At 48.7% G+C, this 21903-nt stretch overlaps 1 protein-coding gene across 1 annotated transcript in view; it reads right to left on the bottom strand.

Annotated features, from left to right (window-relative positions):
- Positions 1-4163: 4163 nt before the first annotated feature.
- Positions 4164-21903, bottom strand: part of RHCG (Rh family C glycoprotein) — a 28173-nt gene continuing 10433 nt past the window's right edge. Inside the window, exons 2-10 of the mRNA XM_042781681.1 lie at positions 18473-18659; positions 17021-17171; positions 11876-12023; positions 10666-10832; positions 8916-9053; positions 8586-8722; positions 8157-8281; positions 7856-7929; positions 4164-4232 (exon numbers count right to left, since the gene is read on the bottom strand). Coding sequence (XP_042637615.1) covers positions 4164-4232; positions 7856-7929; positions 8157-8281; positions 8586-8722; positions 8916-9053; positions 10666-10832; positions 11876-12023; positions 17021-17171; positions 18473-18659 — 1196 coding nt within the window. The remainder of the gene's footprint in view (positions 4233-7855; positions 7930-8156; positions 8282-8585; positions 8723-8915; positions 9054-10665; positions 10833-11875; positions 12024-17020; positions 17172-18472; positions 18660-21903) is intronic.

Genomic DNA, 21903 nt, shown 5'->3' with positions numbered 1-21903 from the left:
GACTGCCTTATCTTTCTCTTGTTGAGTGTCCGATGAGTTTGAACACTTGACCTTTTGGTTAACAGCCAACTGCCTTAGCCACTGCACCACCAGAGTCCCATTTGTTGTTGTTGTTGTTGTTATGTGCCATCAAGTTGGACCCGACTCATAGCGACCCCTCCTTGGGTTGCCGAGGCAGTATCACTACGGAAGTAGATTGCCCAACCTTCCTTCCGAGGAGTGGCTGGTGGGCAAGCTCCATTTAGGACCCCCTTATTCTTTTCTCAAACTGTCCTCATGAAGACCTTTATTTCTAGGCACCAGGCTGCAAAGGAGCCAGAGAGGTTCAGACATGGGAATCAGAGGGGCCTGGGCTCAAATTTCACCTTAGCACCACCTTTAATAGCACTGTAACCCCGGCAGGTACTTTACCCTCTCTCAGCCTCAGTTTCCCTACCTATAAAATGGGCTTGGGGAGGTGAAATAACACAGGGCATGGAAAGCAGCCAGCACCAGTAAGCACCGTCAAATACGCAGATGGGGGAGACAGTCGCTAGTGTGCCCTTGTAGCCCTGCACAGTTCAGTAAGGACCTTCACGGTTGTGCTTTCAGGACCAGCCTGCCCAGTGGCCAAACTCCAGCCAAACCCACGCCATCAAGTTGATTCTGACTCAATAGCGACCCCCACAGGATTTCCAAGGCTGTAAATTCTTACAGAAGTAGATGTCCTCACTTTCCTCCCTTGGAGCAGCTGTGGGTTTGAACATCGGAACTTCTGGTTAGTAGCCAGACGCCTTACCTACTGCGCCACTAGAGCTCCTTGCCCAGTGGCCAGCTGCCAATGTATTTAAGACCTCTCAACCCTGCCCAGGTGACCCAGAACTGGTTTGGGAAACAAGGGTCTTGATCTGGATCTCTTCTTTGGGAGGAGCTAGGTTTGAGCTATGGCGCTTCGACATTGCCCAGAGGTCACCGGCCAACCCCTGCCCTAGACACCCTCCCTTAGCAGCGCCCAGCCCAAGGTCTTGTGAGGAGGGGCGCGGCGCCGCCCCGCCCCACCCCCAGCCCTCTAAGTTGGGCCTTAGACTGTTCGCGGTATCTCGAGGCAGAAGGCACCCGAGGAGCATCCCCACCCTGAACTCCTGCCCCGAGCCGCCAGACCCCTCCCAGGGCCTCCGTGGGCGTTCCCGACTGGGTTGGGCCGGCTCCGCCAGGGGTGGGAGGCTGGGGGACGGATCAGTTGAAATCAAAGCCACCGCTCCCTTCCCTGCCATGCTGCACCCCTGCCGAGCCGCCGCGCACCTCCTCCTTTGTCACAATGTTTTTCAATCCCGGGAAGCAAACTGTCCAATTAGAGCCGGGGCCTCCGGCTTCCATCTTTGCCGACGTTTAATTAACATGCTCCTCTTGGCAGCTGCTGACAAGTTCCAGAAACAGGTTGTAAAGGGTTTTTGTCTTTACCCAGCATGGAAAATGAGGGGTGTTACGTCGCAGGAACATGAATAGGTTGCATTTCATCTCCATCCTCCCCTCCCGCTCTCCTCCTTTCCCTTGTCCCCCCAACCCTGGAAAGAGGAATGGAAACCCCTAGTGTGTAAGTGTATGTGAATTGAGGGGGCTGTGGTGGGGGATGGGAGGGGTGGAGGTAGGAGAGACCTTCCCCTCCTTTTCTCTTCATATCCTCTTCCCAGGAGTCTTTGTTCTTCAAAGGATCTGGTTTCTGCGTCTTGCTCTCTGTCTTACTCTCTTGCTCTTCACCTGTCACTTCTGCTTCACCTCTCTTCTAGCCATACCAAACCTCACCACAGTTGATTCCTGTCCATGGGTCTCTGCCCATAGTTTCCCTTTGCCATCCTTCTGGTAAACTCCTATTCAGCCTCCAAAACCCTGCTCAAATGGCCCTTCTTTGAGGAGCCACCTGGGCACTGAATGCTTCTCCAGCCACACCTGCCAGAGTTTAGGATGGATATTGGGTATCAGGTCTGTTTCCTCAGCCCCCTGAGGGAAGGAATTGTGTGTTCCTCTGCCTAGGGCAGCGGCAGTCATGGAATCTGCGCTCATTAAGTGATGGGAGATGTAGATCTAAACTGCTGAAGCCTTGCATCATTGTGGAGAGAGACCAGGGTGGGCTTGGCAGGGAGGAAAGAAGAAAGGGCTGGGAAGGGGGACTGGCATGAAGGAGTCCTCCCTACCCTTCCCCTTCCCCAGTGCCCTTGAGATTAGGAACAGAGCCTCAAGAAGGGCACAAACAGGCATCATGATTTCCATAATGGGTGTGGGTTCAGGGATGGCTGCTCAGGCCCCTCACCCCTTGGGAACTCAGCTCACTGGTGCTGCAGTCAATGGTCTCAGCCCTTCAGAAGGTAACCTCCGGGACCCTAAGTTTTTCCTTTTCAGCATGGGATGGGTGGCAGCTTGTTTGTATGTGTGTCTGGTGTGTGTGTGTATGTGTGTGTGTGTGTGTGTCAGGGCTGTGTCAGGAAGCCGTGTCACTTGGGTCCTTCTATCCTTCCAACTGGCCCTGTTAGAATATTCACCATCATTCTACAAAGAATATCAAGGCCTTTATTCATGAAGGTTGCAATCTGTGTGGCACGGTGGATAGGAAGTGCTGGTTGAAGGGCAAGCAGGGGGTGGAAAAGCCCAGCAGTCAGTAGCTGGCAGCTTGGCTGCTAAGTTTTCCCCTCTGAGGGATCAGGTTTACTCTTGGGTCCCAACCCCACTTCTGGCCTGCAGTTCTCAGGATAAGGCTACCAAAACCCTGGGCATCAGGCCTTCTGCACCTAGAACCTGGCTTGGAGCCTAGTGTCTGTAGCTCCTCATTCTCCATTCCCAGGCAGGCCTCCTTGAAGGAATAGGAAGAGAGGGGTGTAGCCTTGCTCTCCTGTTCCCAGCCAAGTCAGCATCAGCAACTTCCAGAGGCCTGGGATAGTCCATGAAGCCTGCAGGGAGAGAGCCAAGAGAAGTGGGCCAGTGCTGAGTTCTGCTACAGTCTTTCCTGGATGGGGTGGGCATTAGAAGAAACTGGGCACAGCCTTGCTCTTTCCTTAAACCCTAACATCCTCTCCTGCCACATCATTCAATCTCTTGCTCTAGACCCAAGTTTCTCCAACCCCTGGCTTCCGAAGAGGTCAAGTAATGGCCATCAGATAAATGATAATAACCCGGGTTCAGACTCCAGTTCCTCCAGTTGCCAGCTATGTGGCCTTGAGGAGACTAAACCTCTTTCATTTCCTCATCTGTGAAAAAGGGGGCGGTAACTGCACCTGCCTAGTAGAGTTCTAAAAGATCCTTGGGTGGTACAAATAAATGGTTTGGGCTCAGGTACCAATCAAAAGGTTGGTGGTTCAAAGCCACCCACCGTCATCTTGGAAGAAAGGCCTGGTGATCTGCTTCCATAAAGCTTATAGCTGAGAAAACCCTATGGAGCAATTCTACTCTAGCACGTGGGGCAGCCATGAGTCAGAATCTACTTGATGGCAACTGATTTGGTTTGGGATTGTAGAGATCTTGGGAGGGTTAGATGAGTAAAGCATGAGAAAGGGCTTGGAGAGGAGGCAAAGTAATGTTCATTGATGGGAAAAAAGAAGGAAGGAAGGAAGGAAGGGAGGCAGGGAGGGAGATGGAAAAGAACGAAGGTCTTGCCTGAGCTGATGAATAGAATAGCCAGCCAGATGTTATCTCCACTTTTATAGATGAGGAAATTGAGCCCCAGTCTCTAGGGTGATGAATCAAACCAAAACCAAACTCACTGCCATCAAGTTGATTCCGACTCATGGGGACCCCCTTTAGGTTTCTGAGGTGGTAAATCTTTATGGAAGTAGATTGCCCAGTCTTCCTTCTGCAGAGTGGTTGGTGGGTGAACAGCAACCTTCTGGTTAGCAGTCAAGTTCCTTAGGCATTACGCCACCAGTGCTCCTTCTAGGGTGATGAGACTTCTTAAAGTCACACAGCCAGTAAGCAGCAAAGCCAAGTGTCCACCTAGGTCTTCTTCCATCTATTGCTTCTGGTGCAGTGCTCCTTCTACATATTCTGTGTCAGATTAGCAAATAAAGTAAGCATGGGCTTACTTACTAATTTGTTGTGACCAGTTCCACATGTTTTTAACCACATCATGTGATGAAACCCATGTGAAATTGTTTACTATACAACATGCTCACCTGCCTCTCATCATCCCTGGAAGTTTAGGGTGTCTCAGGCTTGAGGGCGGGGTCCTCAGAATGGTAGATCGCATTCTCTTGTTTCTCAGGCAACTGCAGAGGAAGAAGGCAGCTAGCTCCAAGGGCCCTGCTCAAGGCAAGAGAAGTATCCCTGGTGGAACTAGATTAGCCCCACCAGGATTGGAGCAGCAAATAGTGTGTGGCGGGCGCCACCTTATGATCACCGTGGAGGTTGCATGCTGTGGAGCAGGGCAGTCCTTCAGAAAATGTACTGTGTCCCTACAGTGGCTGCCACAATGGGCTCAGACATAGCAAGGATTGTGAGGTTGGCACAGGACCGGGCAGTGCTATGTTCTGTTGTATAGGTTGCTATGAGTTGGAATCAACTCGACAGCACCTAACAATAACAACAACTCTTTGTACTAGGCAGCACTGTCCTGGGTGCTGGGTGCAAGGACCAAGACAGAATTCTTGCCTCACCAGGGCAATGAGAAAGTATTCAAGTGAAACCCACAGTGACAATAAGACATGGGGCTGATAACCCAGGCTGGGGGGATTCAGTGAGGATGTGTTGAACCCACTCTTGAAAGATCAGTAGAAGTGACCCAGTTGAGAGAAGGGAGGCTCCAGGCCTGTGATAAGAGACAGCATGACAAGCTCCCTGAACATATATAGGTCAAAAAGAGAGGTGGGAGGTTCAGGGACACCTGAAATGAATCAGGAGGTGGGGGTGGGACAGATCAGCCCTGCTTTAGCTTCAAGGCTTGGACGTAATCCTAAAGACTGCCTCATCTGTGGTCCTCTGGGAACATCTGTCTCATCCTCATCTTCTGGGAAGCCACCTCACCTTCCATCTAAACTACCCAGATGCAGGTGTGTGTGTGTGTGTATGTGTGTGTGTGTGGGTGGAGGGACTGCAGGGACAGCTTGATGATGCTGCATTTCCCATTAGCATGGAACTATATTGTTCTCAACCAAGTACTGCTGCAGAACATAGAGCTAAGAGAAGGTGTGAAATCTGAATAAATTACAAAGATCAAAACAGACCCAAGAGTGAGTGAGCTTCTCTGTAGGGGAACTGATAACATTTTCAAGTTTATTTCATTAGCACTAAATCCATGTGGTTCTAATAGTGGTGTCTAAAATATTTTAAATATAGCAGAAAAATAATTATGTGACCAAAAAATGTATCAAGAATTTAATAACACAGAAAGATTCTTATGATAGGGAGTTAGAGGGAAAAAGTAGGATACCAAATTGGGTATATAATATGATCTCAACTGTGTAAGAAAAATTGATGCAGAGGAAAAAAAAGACTAGAAGGAAACATACCAAAATACTAACAGTGCCTGAATTTGGATGATGGAACTTCTTTCTATTTTTCTCTGTTTCCAGATTTTCTTTAATGAGCTTCTCATCATTATGTAATTAACAACAACAAAAGCAACAACAATAACGTGGCATTGAATTGATTTTCAACTCATAGCAACCTCTTGTGACACAGCAGAACTGCCCCACAGAGTTTTCTAGGCTGTAATCTTTATGGGAGCAGATCACCAGCTCTTTCTCCTGTGGAACTACTGGGTGGGTCCAAACCATGCCCTTAACTGCTGTGCCATCAGGGGTCTTCAAAAAACTATTTAAGAAGTGTGAATTTAAAAGCATTGCTGGTATGTACATTAAATTGGTTTAAAATGGATATTAGTTAAAATTACCCTGAAAACTTCTGCTGAAAATACAGAGACAAATGAAAGGTGATGGTGGTCCTCCATCCCATAGGTCCACAGACACATGCCTGTGCTCAGCCTTGGGGGAGTGCAGAAAGCAAGCGGGGTCTCTATCATCCCCCATCATCCAGTGCAGGCAAACACCTCCAGTAATTATGTATGAGGAGAGAGGCCTGGCTGAAGTCATGCTGTTGTTGTTGTTTGCCGTCAAGTCGGCCCTGACTCATAGCGACCCCTCCTTGGGTTTCCGAGGCAGTATCACTGTGGAAGTAGGATTGCCCAACCTTCCTTCCGAGGAGTGGCTGGTGGGTTTGAACCGCCAGCCTTCTGGTGAACAGTCAAGTGCCTTAGGCACTATGCTACCAGAGCTCCCGGCTGAAGTCATAGAAAGCCCAAATGTGTCACGTTTTTAAAGAAACTTAGTATGGCGATATTCCACTACTTTCAGCTTCTAGATCAATGCTTTCCAAGTGGGATATTTGCATTAATACTGCTCTGGGCAAAGAAGAATGAAGAAAACCAATGGTGTATGGAAACAATTATCCAAGGGACTAGTAGACCATGTGGTCCTCAGCCTATATGACCATGAGACCAGAAGAACTAGATGGTGCCTGGTGGCCACTGTCAACCACTCAGAGGGGGATCTGTGCAGGAGATCCTGGATAGAGAGGGAGAACAATGTGGAACAAAACTCAAAATCATAAAAAAAAAAAAAAAAAAAGACCCGGTTTGCTGGTCTCATAGAGCCTGATGAGACCCCTGAGACTATGGCCCCTACTTACCTTTCAGGTCTGGAACTGAACTCATTCCTGTGGCTTCTAGCCAAACAATAGATAAGGCATATAGGGTGAACATTTACATCAGGTAGAAGTGATCAATCATGGAAGAACAGAAGGACAGTGTTTGCACAGGGAGACAGCTTGGAGGGGGAGGAGTGTTGTGCAGGAGTGCATGGAAGGGAAGGACACAGAGAAGAGGTACAGGGAGGAAGTGGGAAGAGAGCTGTTACATTGTGGGGAATTGCATCAATGTCATGAAACAAAATGTGTATGAACTGTTGTATGGAAAATGAATTTTCTCTGTAAACTTTCACCCAAAGCACAATAAAAATAAAATAAAAAACCCCACAAAACTGCTCTAGATGCTGAAAGTAGTGGGACATCACAGAACTCTGTTTCTATGCCATAATTGCCCTGGGATATTTTCATATGCTGAGTCCTAGGCCCTACTGAATTAAAATCTCTGGGGCAGCATCTGGGAGGCTGCATTTTAACAAGGTCTCCATATTGTTGTTAGGGAGACTGAAGTTGAGCACTGAACTTTGGTTCTTAGCCCAGGCTATATATTAGAATCAACTAGAACCTTGAAAAGTAATTCTTATGTCCAGGCCCTGCACCAGAGCAATTAAATCCAAATCCCTAGGGGCTGAGGGCTGGGCTCTGGAATGGTTTGAGGCTCCCCATGTCGTCACAATGTACACACCCAGGACTGAAAACCACCGGCCTAGTGCAGTGGTTCACAGATGCTTTTTTCATCAGCATCACTTGAAGGGTTTGTTAAAACAGAGTGCTGGGGCCCTGCCTGTGAGTTTTGGATTTTGTAGGTCTTGAGTGGGCCTAAGAATTTGCATTTCTAGCAAGTTCCCCGGTAATGATGATGATGATGGTCCCGGAAACCATGCTTTGGGACTCACTGATCTAGAATACGGCTGGCTGAAGCCTTTATGGACACAAGTAAACACCAGCTGCAGTCCAGACTATGGATTGGTGCTGTGACCACTGCAGGGTGTGTAGAAAGAGAGGTCTGTATATCACCCCCTCCAAGCCCCGTGGTCCTGTGGGGAAGGGAGGGAAGAGTCTTCATCTCCCAGCAGACATGGCCTCCCAGACGAAGGTGCAGGATGATACAGGCTCTGCCTCCCACCTGGGCTTCTGGCTCTGAGGCCCCAGACAGCTCCCTTGTGCAGGAGGACATGTCTGCTGAACTTACCTCCCAGTAGATCTCATCATCAAAGCAGTTCTCGTCAGCAGGCTGTCCCCAGCATGGGAGTTTCAAAATGGCTCCTAAAGAAAGTTAGAGGTCACAGGAGGTCAGGAAATACTATCCTGGGAAATCCCTTCTAGGGTTCTTGGGCTGAGGTGCTGTGAATCTCCCCAACCCCACTGCCAGGAGTGCAGAGATGAGGAGGTACCTGGGAGCACCAGGCTACCTGCTGATACACACGCCTGGGTCTCCTGCAGAGGGAGCCTCACAGCAGCCCCACCTCTTCAGCCCAGCCATCCCTACTCACCCACAATGCTGCCGCCCACCAGGGCTATGGCCATGGACACAAAGATGCCAGCAGCCTGGAAGCTGCCCTGAAGTTCTGTGGTCCTATTTCTCTTGGTACCTTCAAAGTCAAAGGCATGGAGAAGCCTGGGATGGAGACAAGAGGCAGATCAGGGCCCCACAGAGAGGCAAGTCACCATTGCTGCATCCCATAAATATAAGTGGGCACCAAGGCCACAAACTCGCTAAACCCTGTGGCTCATCCTTCCCATCTGCAAAATGGGAGCATTGGGTGGATGAGATGGTCTCTAAGATGCTTGTGGAGGTTGGACAGACAGGCCAATGGTCCAGAGTGGAGAAGAACATAGAGACACATTCTTGGATCACAAAGGAAGGAGGGATGGAGATGGAATGAGGGAGCTTGACCTTCCCTGTACCCCCCTATACTTACCCTTCATACCCATACACCTGACTGTTGGCAGAGGCTGCTGTCACTGCACCCACAATGCCACCGATGAGGCCAGGCATGCCATGTAGGTTGTGAATGCCACATGTGTCCTGGATATGCATGTGGGCCTCCAGGAAGGGCTGGAGAAGGGAGGTGAGCACTGATCAGGCCCAGGGGCTGTGGCAGGGGTGTGGGGAGGCCAGCATTCTGGGGGCTCTCAAATATAGATACCTGGGATTCTCCAGCCCCGGTCCCCACCTGAAGGACTCCTCTCACTCTCAGCACTCTCCAGCCCCCAGCCCCTTGCCTGGGCCCTCCACCCAGGCCCCTCACCGTCAGGTACACGAAGCCCAGGGTGGAGACGATGCCGCTGATGAAGCCGGTGATGAGGGCGCCGTAGGGCATGAGCATCATCTCTCCAGCAGTGCCCACAGCCACCCCTCCCGCTAGTGTGGCATTCTGGATGTGCACCTGAGCGGGAGGCAGAGTGGGGTGAACTCAGTCCTCTCCTTGGAACACCTTCGATGCCCTCTCCTCAGAAGAGGGGGAGTCCAGAGTCCCCCTCAGCAAACCAGGAGCACGTAGACGGTCTGGGCTTGGTACAGCAGCCACTAGTGCACATGAGCTCCCATGCCAGCAGGCCTGGGTATTTCCTGTATGCACACATGTCCATAGGGGAGTACACTTGCACTCCACGTGCCTGTGAACCTGGCAGCATGTCCATGCATTCCCCTTCTGTATGTGGGCCATGCACGCTGTGTGCATGTCCCAATCTCCTCAACATGCATGAATGCATGTCCAGGGTGGGCATGTGTGGCCCTGATATATGGTGTTGCACCCTATCAGAGAGCCTATGCACTTCAAAATAATAACACCATCAGCTGACACTCCCTGGGCTGCTGGCCAGTGGAGCTTATTTAATTAAATCTCCACAACACCCCCATGAGTTAAGCACAGTTGCCTTTCAAAGTTTACAGACAAGGAAACTGAGACACAGAGAGGTTAAATGACTTAAAGCCACGAGCAGAAAGCTGTCTTGATCCAAATCTGTGTGGACCCGAGTGCCTGTCTTTGACCATAATCCAAGTTCCTCCCTGCATGTGGGTGTGGGATGCACCTAGACATGCCCATGGTAGCGTGCTTGGTTCTCTCCTTACCATGTGCCTGAGTCCCTACCTACCTCTCTACAAGCTCTGTGTGTCTGTATCCAGTGCATCCAGGGGGCTTGTGGCAGTGTCCCCGTATAACAGGTACCCCTGGCAGTGTCTCAGCACACATGTGCCTATGACAACAAGCTGTGTCAATTATGAGATAGAATTGATGTCTCTACTTTTCTTTATATGGAAAAACCTACCAGCACCCATGGGGCTTGGCTGCTCCACACTAGTGATATAAGTAGCTGTCCCTGTGGTATGCAATACTACAGCCCCAAAACCCCAGTGGAGTGGACAAGGCATCAAAGTGACCCCCTCTGAATATGTGAGATGGGGCAAGTGAAGTAGCTTTAAGAAGCCTGAAGGCCCAAGGAGCAGGGTTAGAGGAAGCCTGGAGCAGACGTCAGGTAGAGAAGACCCTGCTGGGCAGGTTCAGCTCACAAGTGTTAGCATTCCAGGCTATGGGAGGGAGACTCAAGAGGAGAAGGATCCAGCTTGTCCAGAGCAGTTGGACATAGCAGAATCTTCCAGGATTTGGTTTCTGGGCTCTGCTGAAAACCAGCTATGTAATTTGGATAGAATATTCCTCTCTGGTAGCATAGTGCCTGAGGCACTTGACTGCTAACCAGAAGGCTGGTGGTTCAAACCCACTAGCCACTCCTCAGAAGGAAGGTTGGGCAATCTACTTCCGTAGTGATACTGCCTTGGAAACCCAAGGAGGGGTCGCTATGAGTCGGGTATGACTCAATGGCACACGACAACATTCCTCTCTGAGCCTCAATGTCTTCATCTGCAAGATGGGGATGATAATGTTGATGCTGTCTGTGATGCTGTTCCAGAGCTGTTGGCAGAGCATGGTGCTCAATGCCCACTGGGGTATAGGTAATCATAACCACACCTCCCCTCTGCTGTCTCTCTTCCCCACTCACCATGTCTAGCTTGCCCTTCTTTTGCAGGATGCTGGACAGCGCCACCGAGCTGAGCACACAGGCTGCCAGGGAGCAGTAGGTGTTGATGACAGCCCGGTGCTGGGCATCTCCATGGTTGGACACAGCTGAGTTGAAGCTGGGCCAGTACATCCATAGGAAGAGGGTGCCTGAGCAAGACCAGGTAGACCAGTGGGCCAAGGAGGAGAGATTTTAGGTAAGGTCCTGTCCTTTGAGCTATAGAGATGCCAAATGGTGCAAACATCCCAGCTATTTCCCACCTCTGCAGCTTTAGGCATGCCTGGTGCTCTCCTAGATAACTCCTGCCTCACTCTCCTCCAGGAAGTCTTTCCTGATCCCCATAACTGCTGCCCCAGCACCATGTGGGAAAGTAATTTTTTCCATTATAGAGAAATTATCTGCTGGCTTTTTTTTTTTTTTTTTTTGTCCCTTTACTACACTGTGAGGAGCTTCCAGAGGGCAGGACTGGGTTTTAAGAGACTAGAGAGAGGGCTAAGGAGTTCTGATGGTGTAGTGGTGGCTGCTAACCAGAAGGTCGGTGGTTCAAACCCATCAGCTACTCTGTGGAAGAAAGATGGAGCAGTCTGCTTCCATAAAGATTAACAGCTTTGAAACCCATTGGGGGTCACTATGAGTCAAAATCAACTTGATGGCAGAGTTCTGTTTATTTGTTTTGGAGAGATGGGGCTGTGATGTGTCCTCTGGCATGAATGGACACAGGAAGTAGGAATCCATGTCTATTTTAGCCCAGAGATGGATGACTAGTTCCTGGATACCACTGTCTGCCCTGGGGCATTCTGGGAAAAACTCTGGATTAGCAAGCAGCTTCTCCCAGCCCCACAGGCAGGAGGGGTAGACATCTGGGATCCTGGAAACGTCTATAGGCAACACTCCTCTGCTCTTTCCCCAAAGAGAACTGGCAGACATCCCTTAGACCATGTGGGGATTATGTGTAATCATGGTGACCTGCACTCATGGCACCCTCACCCATCATGGTGGTCCTCACCCATCACTGCAGCCATTACTCATCAAGACCACCCTTATCCATCAATGCAGTCTTCACACACCATGGTGACCCTCAACCAGCATGGCAGCCCTTACCCATATGGTGGCCCTTACCCATCATGGCACCATCATCCATGATCCAGGCCTCACCCATAATAGTTGCCCTCAGTCCTCATGCAGCTCTCACCAATCATGGCAAAGAGGTCTGAGTGGTACACAGAACTCTGTCTCTCCTTGCTCCGCTGTAGGTTGGGTCGGTAGAGGATCCAGGTCACTGTGAGCCCAAAGTAGGCGCCAAATGTGTGGATGGTCATGGATCCACCTGCATCCTTCACCTACGGTGCAAGGGCCTATTAGGCTCTGACTCTCTCCCTCCATCCTCCTAGCACCACCCCCAGACAGAGGTCAATGTGTCTCTGACTCCACAGGCTGTAGTGTGGAGCCTGGGGCCCCCAATCAGATGGGAAAGGGGAGAAAGTGGTTATCCCTGAACCTGGGTGTAAGCCTGTCAGCAAAATGCTAGGGCTGTACTTAGGCCATCTCATCACATCCTTGCCAGATTGGGAAAGCTAGGCTTGGAGAGGTCACATCCTTGCCAGATTGGGAAAGCTAGGCTCAGGGTCACAGATGAAAGAGGTGAAGCAAAGCTAGAACCCAGGGCAGCTAGAACCCTTCACCTTGTTTTAATTATTGGGGAACTCTCTTCTTCCTCTGGTTCTCCCTTTGTTATACAACCACCCCTCCATTCAAACGTCCAACACCACTTCATTCAGACTTTGATTGCCCACCTTCCCTGTCATCTTGTTATCTCCCCTGTCCTCCATCCTCCCAATTAACCACATCCTGCCTCTCCTTCCCTTTTCCCCCAAGTCAGAGCAGGCAGAGCTGGTAGTCCACCATTTGAACCCTTCCTGTGCTTCCTGAGTTACTTACCACTCTATACCTAACATTTGACTTCAAGTCTCAAACTCCTCATTTACGAAGTGGAGAAGATCACAGTGACTTGGCAGGCAGGGTCTGTTGTGAGGATGAAACTAGATGATGTGTAAAGCACCTGATGAGTGCCTGGTACTCAGTAGGCACTCATTGATGTTAGCCCCTCCCCCACCTCTCTTATCTCCAGCCTCTTCTTCCCCTCTGCTCAGAACTAATCTCAGAGGGAATTCCAATCAGAATCACAGACTCATCCCTTCCCTTTAGAGGGAGAAGCCCAGCCAGAGAAGTCAATGTGTTGCCCAAGGTCACAGAGCTGGTTGTTGACAGAACTCGGTTTCTCCACTAGGCTGCTTGACCTTGGGTGAGACACATAACCTTTTTGAGCCTCAGCTTTATCATCTGTAAAATGTAGGTAATGATTGTGCCAGCCATGAGAATTAAATGAGTTAAACCATGTAAAGCATTCAGAGCAGGGCCCATCAAAGGACAATTGCTTCCTAATGTCAGTGTTGATTATTGTACTTATCCCAAATAAAGGCTGAAAGGCTGTCATGCAGGAGGAGAATTTCTGTAGCAGACTGGGAGTGTTTGTGAAGGTCAAAGAAACCTTCCCTGCCTCTTAACTCACCCTTCTCATCATGTTTCCAAACCAAAATCAAACCAAACTCATTGCCATCAAGTTGTTTCGACTCATAGTGACTCCTCCTTGGGTTTCCGAGGTGGTATAAAGTAGATTGCCCAATCTTCCTTTCAAGGAGTTGCTGGTGGGTTTGGACTGCCAGCCTTCTGGTTAGCAAATGCCTTAGGCACTAGATCTTAGCAAATGGCCCCACTGTCGACCCTCCCATCTAGCTTATTTCTTTTTCTCCTGCATCTCCCTCCATCCTTCTTAGTCTCCACTTTCTTTATGTCTCAAATCATCCACTTTCTTCTCATTTCATTAACCCAGTCTTGGTCCCATTATCTCTTTCTACCACTTTATCCTGCTTCTTTGTGTGGACTGTGATGGTCTGCTGTCTCCAAGGCATCATGGCGTTGTTGTATTTAGATCTCTGTTAACTGTTTGTGAAGAGCAGCCAAGGGTGATTCAGGCTTTTCTTGGTGATTTTTATCGTTGGCCCATTGGTAGAGAAGGAGGTAGTGGCTTTCATTCAGTAAGTGAAGTTGCAGGAGGTGTGGGTGTAGTTGTGTCTTATGGGGACTGTTATTGTCTCCCACTCAGTTAGACACAAATTACAATTGAATAACCATCAAAAAACTAAAAGCACATGGACAAAGACCACACCATGTAATCACACAGGAACAGTAGCCAAAAAGAGAAAAAGAAGAAGAAAAAACAAGAAAACCTGCAATATCTGGGGATAGGGCACTAAAAGAAAAAAAATAGAGAAGGAGAGTAATGGAGGGGAAAAAATGGGAAACATGCAAAAAGAAAAACAAGGAACGGGGTTAAACCACAAGAAAAAAGGGGAAAAAACAAACAAACAAACAAAAAAATCTTAAATTAAAAAAAAAAAAAAATTTCAATCAGGAACAGGGAAAAGAAAAAATGCTGAAAACTAGGACCTGGGAGGGGAAGATTAAGAATAATAATAAAAAGGACAAAAGTATTATTAATAATAGTTGTTTTAAAACAAACAAATACAAGCAAACTAATCCCCAGAGAAAAGAAAGAAGAAAAAAAAAAAAGAATCGGTGGAGGACAGGGCAGGGCACCCAGGCTCCATCTGAGTACACAGACTGTGATGGAGTTCCTGTGGGCCCAGAAGGAAGATGATAGTGGGGGATGGCCGCACCTCTGTTCAACAAGCGGGTGTGAGGTATATGAGTAACGAGAGGGATGTTGTACCTTTTCAGTCTTGCGGGTCCGGAGTGACCTTGGGGTTGCTGGAAAGCAGAATGTGTTCTTAAGCCCCAGGAATCTGTGAGAGCGCTGTCTCTTTAAATATCTGAAATAGTCAAGCCGCTTTTAAACCTTCAAAATGGCAGCGTCCTCCGGACTGCAAAAATCCACAGCTCAGCCCGCCTTTCTCTTCACCTTCTCCTTTATTCTCCAGCCACCGTGCACAGTCCTCTGTGCAGTCACTGGCTAGCAGGGCTGATTTTTTGGTTAATTCTTAGGTTCTACCACCAGTCAGGAATCTTCAAGCTGTCTGTGCCATCAGGATCACTGCCAGACCACAGCTCCATATGTCTCCTTTTTCGGTATTTTCACGCAAATTCTTCTGCTAGTTGGGGTTTAGTCCACTTGTATATCCTTCCCTTCAAGGCTCAGGGGTCCAGGATTATCTTCTGTGTCTGTGTTAATTGGTTTCCCTTTTCTTTGTTGAAGAGGGTCTGTGCAGTCTTTCTGCCTAGTCCGCCATCTTGCCGGAGACCCCATTATCTCTTTCAAGACAGCTAGGACAGCCTCTTAATTGAACTCCCTGCCTCCCAACTATTCTCATCACAGCCAAAGGGATATTCACCACTCCCTTGCCTAAAACTCTCCATGACTCCTCCCCACTGTTCTGAAGATAAAAGCAAGACTCCTTAACACAGTCTCAGACTCTTGATGATTGTTGTCCTCCTTTGCCACCTTATCACCCCCCAAACTCACCTCTCAATAAATACATCCCCCTCTTCAGCCAGACTGAGCTACTGGAGACCCCTTGCTTTGTATCTCCTTCCACTCTTTGTACTCACTGGTCCCTCTGCCTTGAATGCCCTTGCTCAGTCCTTTGTTTGGCTAACTCCTACTTGACTCCAGCTCTGACATCTCTTCCTCCAGGAAGCCTTCCTGACTTGCCAGGCTGGTTTGGACACTCTTATCTGGGCCACTGAGCCCCACAGCTCAATCCTTATCACACTGCATGGTAACTGTCTATTACTTCTCTGGCTCCCTCCTTGGACTGTGAGCTCTTTGGTGACCCACTTGACAAATATCTATAGAACATCTATTAGGGCTGGGTTCTGGGGATAGATAGGGGCAGAAAGATAAGCTTTCCTCTCTTTATCAGATAAGGATACATGCTAGGACAACAGTAAACCAAGGCAATAGATAGTGCCTGGGAGGTGGAGAGCAGGATAGGATAGGATATGGTGGATCTTGGAGCACTTCTCTGAGAGGTGATAGTCAAGTTGAGACCTGAATAACAAAAAGGATAGAGGGATGAACATTCCAGGCAAAGGGAACAGCATGTCCAAAGGTCCTGAGGTGTGATCATGCTCGGTGTGTTTGAGGAGCAGATAGATAGTAGATTCTGGCCAACACACATCAAGGTGTGGGGAAAGTGGGCAATAAGCTTGAAGAGAAAGGCAGGAGGCAAGACAGGTAGGGCCTTATAATGAATTTGGGTTTTATTCTAAGTGAAATAAAAGATCAGTAGAGGGTTTTAATCAAGGGGATGGCCTGATTTACATTGATAAAAGGACACCCTGGTTTATGGGTAAACAGCAACCTGAGGTGACAAGTTGGACAAGGATGGAGGCAGATAGCTTAGGAAGATGAGATGGTGGTTTGGAGTAGTATAAACCAAAACCAAAACCAAAAACTCACTGCCATCGAGTTGCTTACAACTCATAGCAACCCCTCCTTGGGTTTCTGAGGCGGTATCTCTATAGAAGTTGATTACTCAATCTTCCTTCCAAGGAGTGGATGGTGGGTTTGAACCATCAGTCTCCTGGTTAGCAGTTAAATGCTTTAGGCACTACACCACCAGAATAGTATAGGGGCTGAAAAAAAAAAAAAATGACTAAATGAATGATTGGATTTAGGCAGTCCCATCTCTATGGGGTATATTCTAGGCAAAATCCAACTGTAGAGGAGAAGGAAGCTAAGAAACAGGTGGGGTCCCTGAATGATGACCTCAAAAGCACCAAGGAGGCTTCTGAGCTAGAGCCAGAGGTCAAGGGTGCCTCCTACCTGGGTCATCGAATTGGCCAACTACAGGGGGCATCACATCTGCCACAGTCTATGGAAATGGCACCCCTGGAGTTGTGCAGTGCAGTCTTTGCACCTGTATGTGGCTGCTCTGGCCACTCCCTTGTAATCCTTCATTACAGAGTTTCTCACTTGATACCCTAGGTCCTTTTCTTGGCTGAATAATCTGGGAATGTGATGTGTGCAAGAATGTGTGCAGGAACACTTTACTCCTATGTGATGTATGAGAAGGAGAAAGAAAAGAGAAAATCAATATATAAGGAGCCCCTGCTCTGCTCAGGCTCAGGTCTGAGCTTGCTAAGTGGAATATCATCTCTGCTTGGGAGAGGTGAGAAAATTGAGACTCGGGAAATGAAGTGACTTGCCAAGGTCTGAATTGAACGCAGGCAGGCATGTCTTGTCAGCCCTTTCTTTCTCTATCCCCTTGCTGTCCCCCCAAGTGTCCCCACTACCCCCGTTCCGAGCCCTGCTCACCAGCAGTAAGTTGAGGAGAATGAATTCATTCACTGAGAAGAGGGTCACTTGGAAGAGAGTCATGATGAGTAGCTGGATAGGGCTGACTTTGCCCAGAACTGCCCCAAAGGCCACGCAGACAGAGCCCACGCAGAAGTCCGCATTGATGAGGCTGTGGGGTGACAGGTGGGGGCAGTAGGCAGGGGACTGAGGCTACAGCAAGAAGCAGCATTCTCAGCCTTTGGTTTGACTCTGGGGTTTGGCTATTTATGGAGAGGCAGAAAGCCAGATGGGCACAGTGTGGCCAAAGTAGATCCTGGTTCCATTCACTGACTCCCTTTCCCTGACTAGCCTCTCTGTCCCCTGCCAGCAGCAAAGCTGCCCTGCTGGATTCCAGAGCAGCCTCCTCCCTCAAGTGTCAATGGGGTGGGTGTAGGGACAGCAGGGGGCTTCCCATTTAGGGTTCCCTGCACAACTAATCTCCGGAGGCTGGCTCAGGTAGCTTGTCTTTCTTACCCAGGTCCCAAGGACTGTGGTCTCTCTGATGTCATCAAGTGGATTCCAACTCATAGCAACCCTATAGAACAGAGAACTGCCCCACAGGGTTTCCAAGGCTGTAATCCTTGAGGAAGCAGACTGCCATATCTTTCTCCCTTTCTCCTACGGAGGGACTGGTGGGTTCGAACCGCTGACATTCCCGTTAGCAGCCCAGCATTTAACTACTGCACCACCAGGGTTCCTTTCTCAGAGCGTACACACACACACACACACACACATACACACACAAACAAACAAAAACAAAACCCAAAGGAAACCAAACTCACTCTGCCTTCGAGTTGGTTTTGACTCATAGGGACCCTTCTCTGGGTTTCCAAGGCAGTATCTCTGGTAGCATAGTGCCTAAGGCATTTGACTGCTAACCTAGAGGGCTGGTGGTTCAAACCTACCACCGACTCCTGGGAAGGAAGGTTGGGCAATCTACTCCTGTAGTGATACTGCCTTGGAAACCCAAGGAGGGGTCACTATGAGTTGGGGTCTACTTGACGGCAGTGAGTTTGTTTTTTGGTTGTCTCTACAGAAGTAGATCGGCTCAGTATGCCTTCCGAAGTGGCCTTAGGCACTATGCCACCAGAGCTCCCTTCTCAGAGTACAGGGCGGGGCAATTTTGATTGCTCGCGTGGAAGGCCTGAGCCCAACCATTAGAAAGAAAGCTGATCTTGAGTCTCTGCAGCTTCTGTCATAGGGGGTAGAAGACCCTGCCACAACACCTGGACACATTAAAACTCTCACTGGGAGAGTCTCAGATCAGGGAGTTGTGTGCAGCTGCATGTAGCAGTCAGGGTGTATTCCGGGTTGTATGGTGAGGAGCTGGCTCACAGATTCAGATCCTCTGGTTTGGTCCACCGGTGCCCCGCCTATGGTAACGCCCCTTCACCCTTAGGCCTCGTCCACTGGGTCCTGGCCCGCCCTCACCTCTCCACCCCGATGAAGATGTAGCCGTCTTGGAAGGCGTGGAACCAGCCCTGCATTAGCAGCGCCCACTGGATGCCGAAGGCCGCCAACAGGAAATTGAAGCCCACTGCGCTGAAGCTGTAGCGCTGCAGGAAGGTCATGAGGAAGCCGAAGCCCACGAAGATCATCACGTGTACGTCCTGGAAGCCTGCAAGGAAGGCGCAGCCAGCGGTCTGAGCCGCCTAGTGGAGGCCTGCGATAATCCTGAGTCTGGGCCAGGGAGGCCTAGGGCAGCACCTCTGTTTCTCCTGCCAGAGGCCAGGCCTGGGGCAGCCCTCCAAGCCCTGCTCCCCCATCTTAGCCCTGCCTGGCCTTTCCCTTCTTTCCTGGGCTCCCTCCTCCTCCCCCCTCCTCTGTAGTAGTGCAGGCCTAGAATCATCGCCATCGTCTTCTCATACTGGCCTCTGGGACAGGGCTAGGCTGGAGAGGGGGCCAAGGTGGCCCTCCACTTTAGACCACTTATACCACTAGGCTATAAGGCCAAGAGATGCTGAAGGGGCCCACCCTTGACACTGGCACTGCATCCTCCCCCCTTGTGGCTATGCTCATCTGGGATGGGGGTAGGCATTTGAAATTTGGGCCACTCCATGGGTTATACTCAGAGCCTAGAGTGCAGACCTTCTGCAGTCATGATGCCTTGCCCCACCACTCCATCCCCACCCTAGTCCTCTGCTATGAAAAAGCAAGACTCATTTGGCCAAGGAGTCCCTTTGGTCTGACCAATACACTGGCTGATCACTTCGAGGGACATCCCCATTCTTCACCCCCAGCCCCAGCAAGTACAATTTTCAGCGTCAGTGAGACCTGGGTTTGGACCTTGGCTCCTCTACATCTGGGTACAGGACTCTGGGAAAGTTACCTAACTACTTGGATTTCTGCACCTTCTTCTCTAATACTTACTTCCCAGATGCTGCAGGGATTAAATGCAGATATGTATGTAAGGCCCCTAGCACAGAATCTGTTCCATAATTTTTTTTTTTTTTTAAAGCAAACAGTTGTCATGGAGTTGATTCTGACTCATGGTGACCCCATGTGTGTCAGAATAGACCTGTACCCCATTCGGTTTGCAATGGTTGATTTTTTTGGTAGTACATCTGGGTGTACTCAAACCTATAACCTTTTGGCTAGCAGTCATCCAGGCACTCCTGTATCATAATGGGCATGTATTGTGATTTATTTTTACATAGGCATAGCTATGGCCTAATTCTGGGTTAGGACCCAACTCTTTTCCCAACTCACTGTGTGGCTGGTCTTTGCAAGCCATGACCCCTCTCAGAGCTTCATTTTTCCTCAATAATAAAACTAAGGGGATGGACTAAATGATTTTAACCATTCTCTGTGCTAACATTGCATGGCTTTAGAATTGAAGAAAATAACAGAAGGGAAAGGGCTTTGAGAAGCAAAGAGAGTTACAGAAATAGAAGACACTAAGGAATTAACTGCAAGGAGCTCTGGTGGTGTAGTGGTTAAGGCATTTGGCTGTTAACCTAAAGGTCGGTGGTTCAAACCCACCAGCCACTCCACAAAAGAAAGATGAGGCAGTTTGCTTCTGTAAAAATTTACAGCCTTGGAAACCCAATGGGGGTTGCTATGAATCGGAGTTGACTCGATGGCAGTTGAGAAGGCGCTGCCGATGTCACAGGAACCAGGGGCCAGATGGATGGCTCCCACTGTCCAAATCTAGGACAATCTGAGCACCAGACTAATTATGAACTGTAATGAATTAAAACCACTGGAAAAAACAGAAACTCATGAGTCCATACTGATAATAAATAGGCAAGTAAATAAATGAGGTAGCAGGGAGGGCTCTTGCTTATAGCAGAGTGCTGAGAACCTGACTGTTGAATGTAGAGGGAGTGCTGTAGTTAGAAAATCGTCATTTTGCAGCCATCACAGTAAAGATGGGATTCCAAACCCGTTGCTGCCTGAGTCGACTCTGACTCATGGAGACGCCATGTAAGTAAGACTGGAAATGTGCTCCACAGAGGTTCCAGTGGTTGAGTTTGAAGCAGATTGCCATGCCTTTCTTCTGGCACCTCTGGGTGGATCCAAACTGCCAGACTTTCCGTCAGCAGCTGCGCATTTAACCATCTGCTTTACCAGGGACTCCAAAGATAGGGGTCAGTGTGGATGCTAAATCCAAAGGGAATATTTGCTGAGGGGCAGGATATTTGTGTTGTTTTAAACAGTCTTCTCATAAACACATAGACAGGTAAGTCTCTAATAGGCCTATTAGTTGCAATCAGAGGAAAACAAACCAACCAACCAGGACTTACACAGTGGAGAAATTAGGCAACAATTTGTTTGGGAGATAAAAATTAAGATTACCAATAAAGGACAGATACACCTCATGTACTTCCAGATGTAACACCCTGAAAGGGACATATACTTCTATGGTATTCCAGCTGAGACTGTATTATCTCAAGCTGATCATAAGGAAGTATGAGACAAACACAAAATTGAACAACGTTTTGTGTAAAAAGGGGTGAGGATGTGTTCTTTAAAAATATCAATGTCCTAAAAGACAATGAAAGGCTGTGGAAATGTTCCAGATGAAAGGAGTCTAAAGAGATGAGCCAAGTAAATACAATACCCAACTCTAAACTAGGTCCCGTATTGGAGGGGGAAATGCTATAAAGGTCATTATTGGGTCACGTGACAAAATCGGGTATGAGCACTAGGTCAGATAAAAATGTAAATTTATTAAGTTGATGACTGTAGTTATGGAAAAGAATATTCCTGTTCTTAGGAAATACACATTGCAATATTTAAGGCCATGAGATATGTGACTGACTCTTAAATTGGTCAGAAAAAAAAGGTGTGTGTATATGTGTGTGTGTGTAGAGTGAGCAAAGAGCTGAATCTGAGAAATGTCTCAGTAAAGGGTTTATAGTATTGTTTGCACTGTTTTTGTTTTTGCAACTTTTTGTAAATTTGCAATTATTTCCAAATAAAAAGTTAAAAAGGTATTACTAAGCCATAAAGAGAAAAGAAGTCCTGAGACATGCTATGACATGGCTGAAGCTTGAACACATGCTCAGTGAAATAAATCAGTCACAAAAGGACAGATACTGTGCAATGATCCCACTTGTAGGCAAGTGTATAAAGATCAAAGTTTATTACTGGGAACTAGGGATAGGTTAGGAGCTCTGGTAGCGTAGTGCCTAAAGCACTTGACTGCTAACCAGAAGGCTGGTGGTTCAAACCCACCAAGCCACTCCTCAGAAGGAAGATGGGGCAATCTACTTCCGTAGTGATACTGCCTCGGAAACCCAAGGAGGGGTCGCTATGAGTCAGGTCCGACTCGACGGCACATAACAACAACAACAACAGGGACAGGTAGGAGGGAGGGGCAAAGATGGAGTCATTGCTTAGGGGGCCCTGAGCTTCTG

Source organism: Orycteropus afer, unplaced genomic scaffold (assembly GCF_000298275.1).
Source record: "Orycteropus afer afer isolate SDZICR_OR568_19922 unplaced genomic scaffold, OryAfe1.0 scaffold00150, whole genome shotgun sequence".
Taxonomy (NCBI): domain Eukaryota; kingdom Metazoa; phylum Chordata; class Mammalia; order Tubulidentata; family Orycteropodidae; genus Orycteropus; species Orycteropus afer.
Note: the sequence above shows the minus strand (reverse complement) of the source record. Positions and strands in the feature narration are given on the sequence as shown.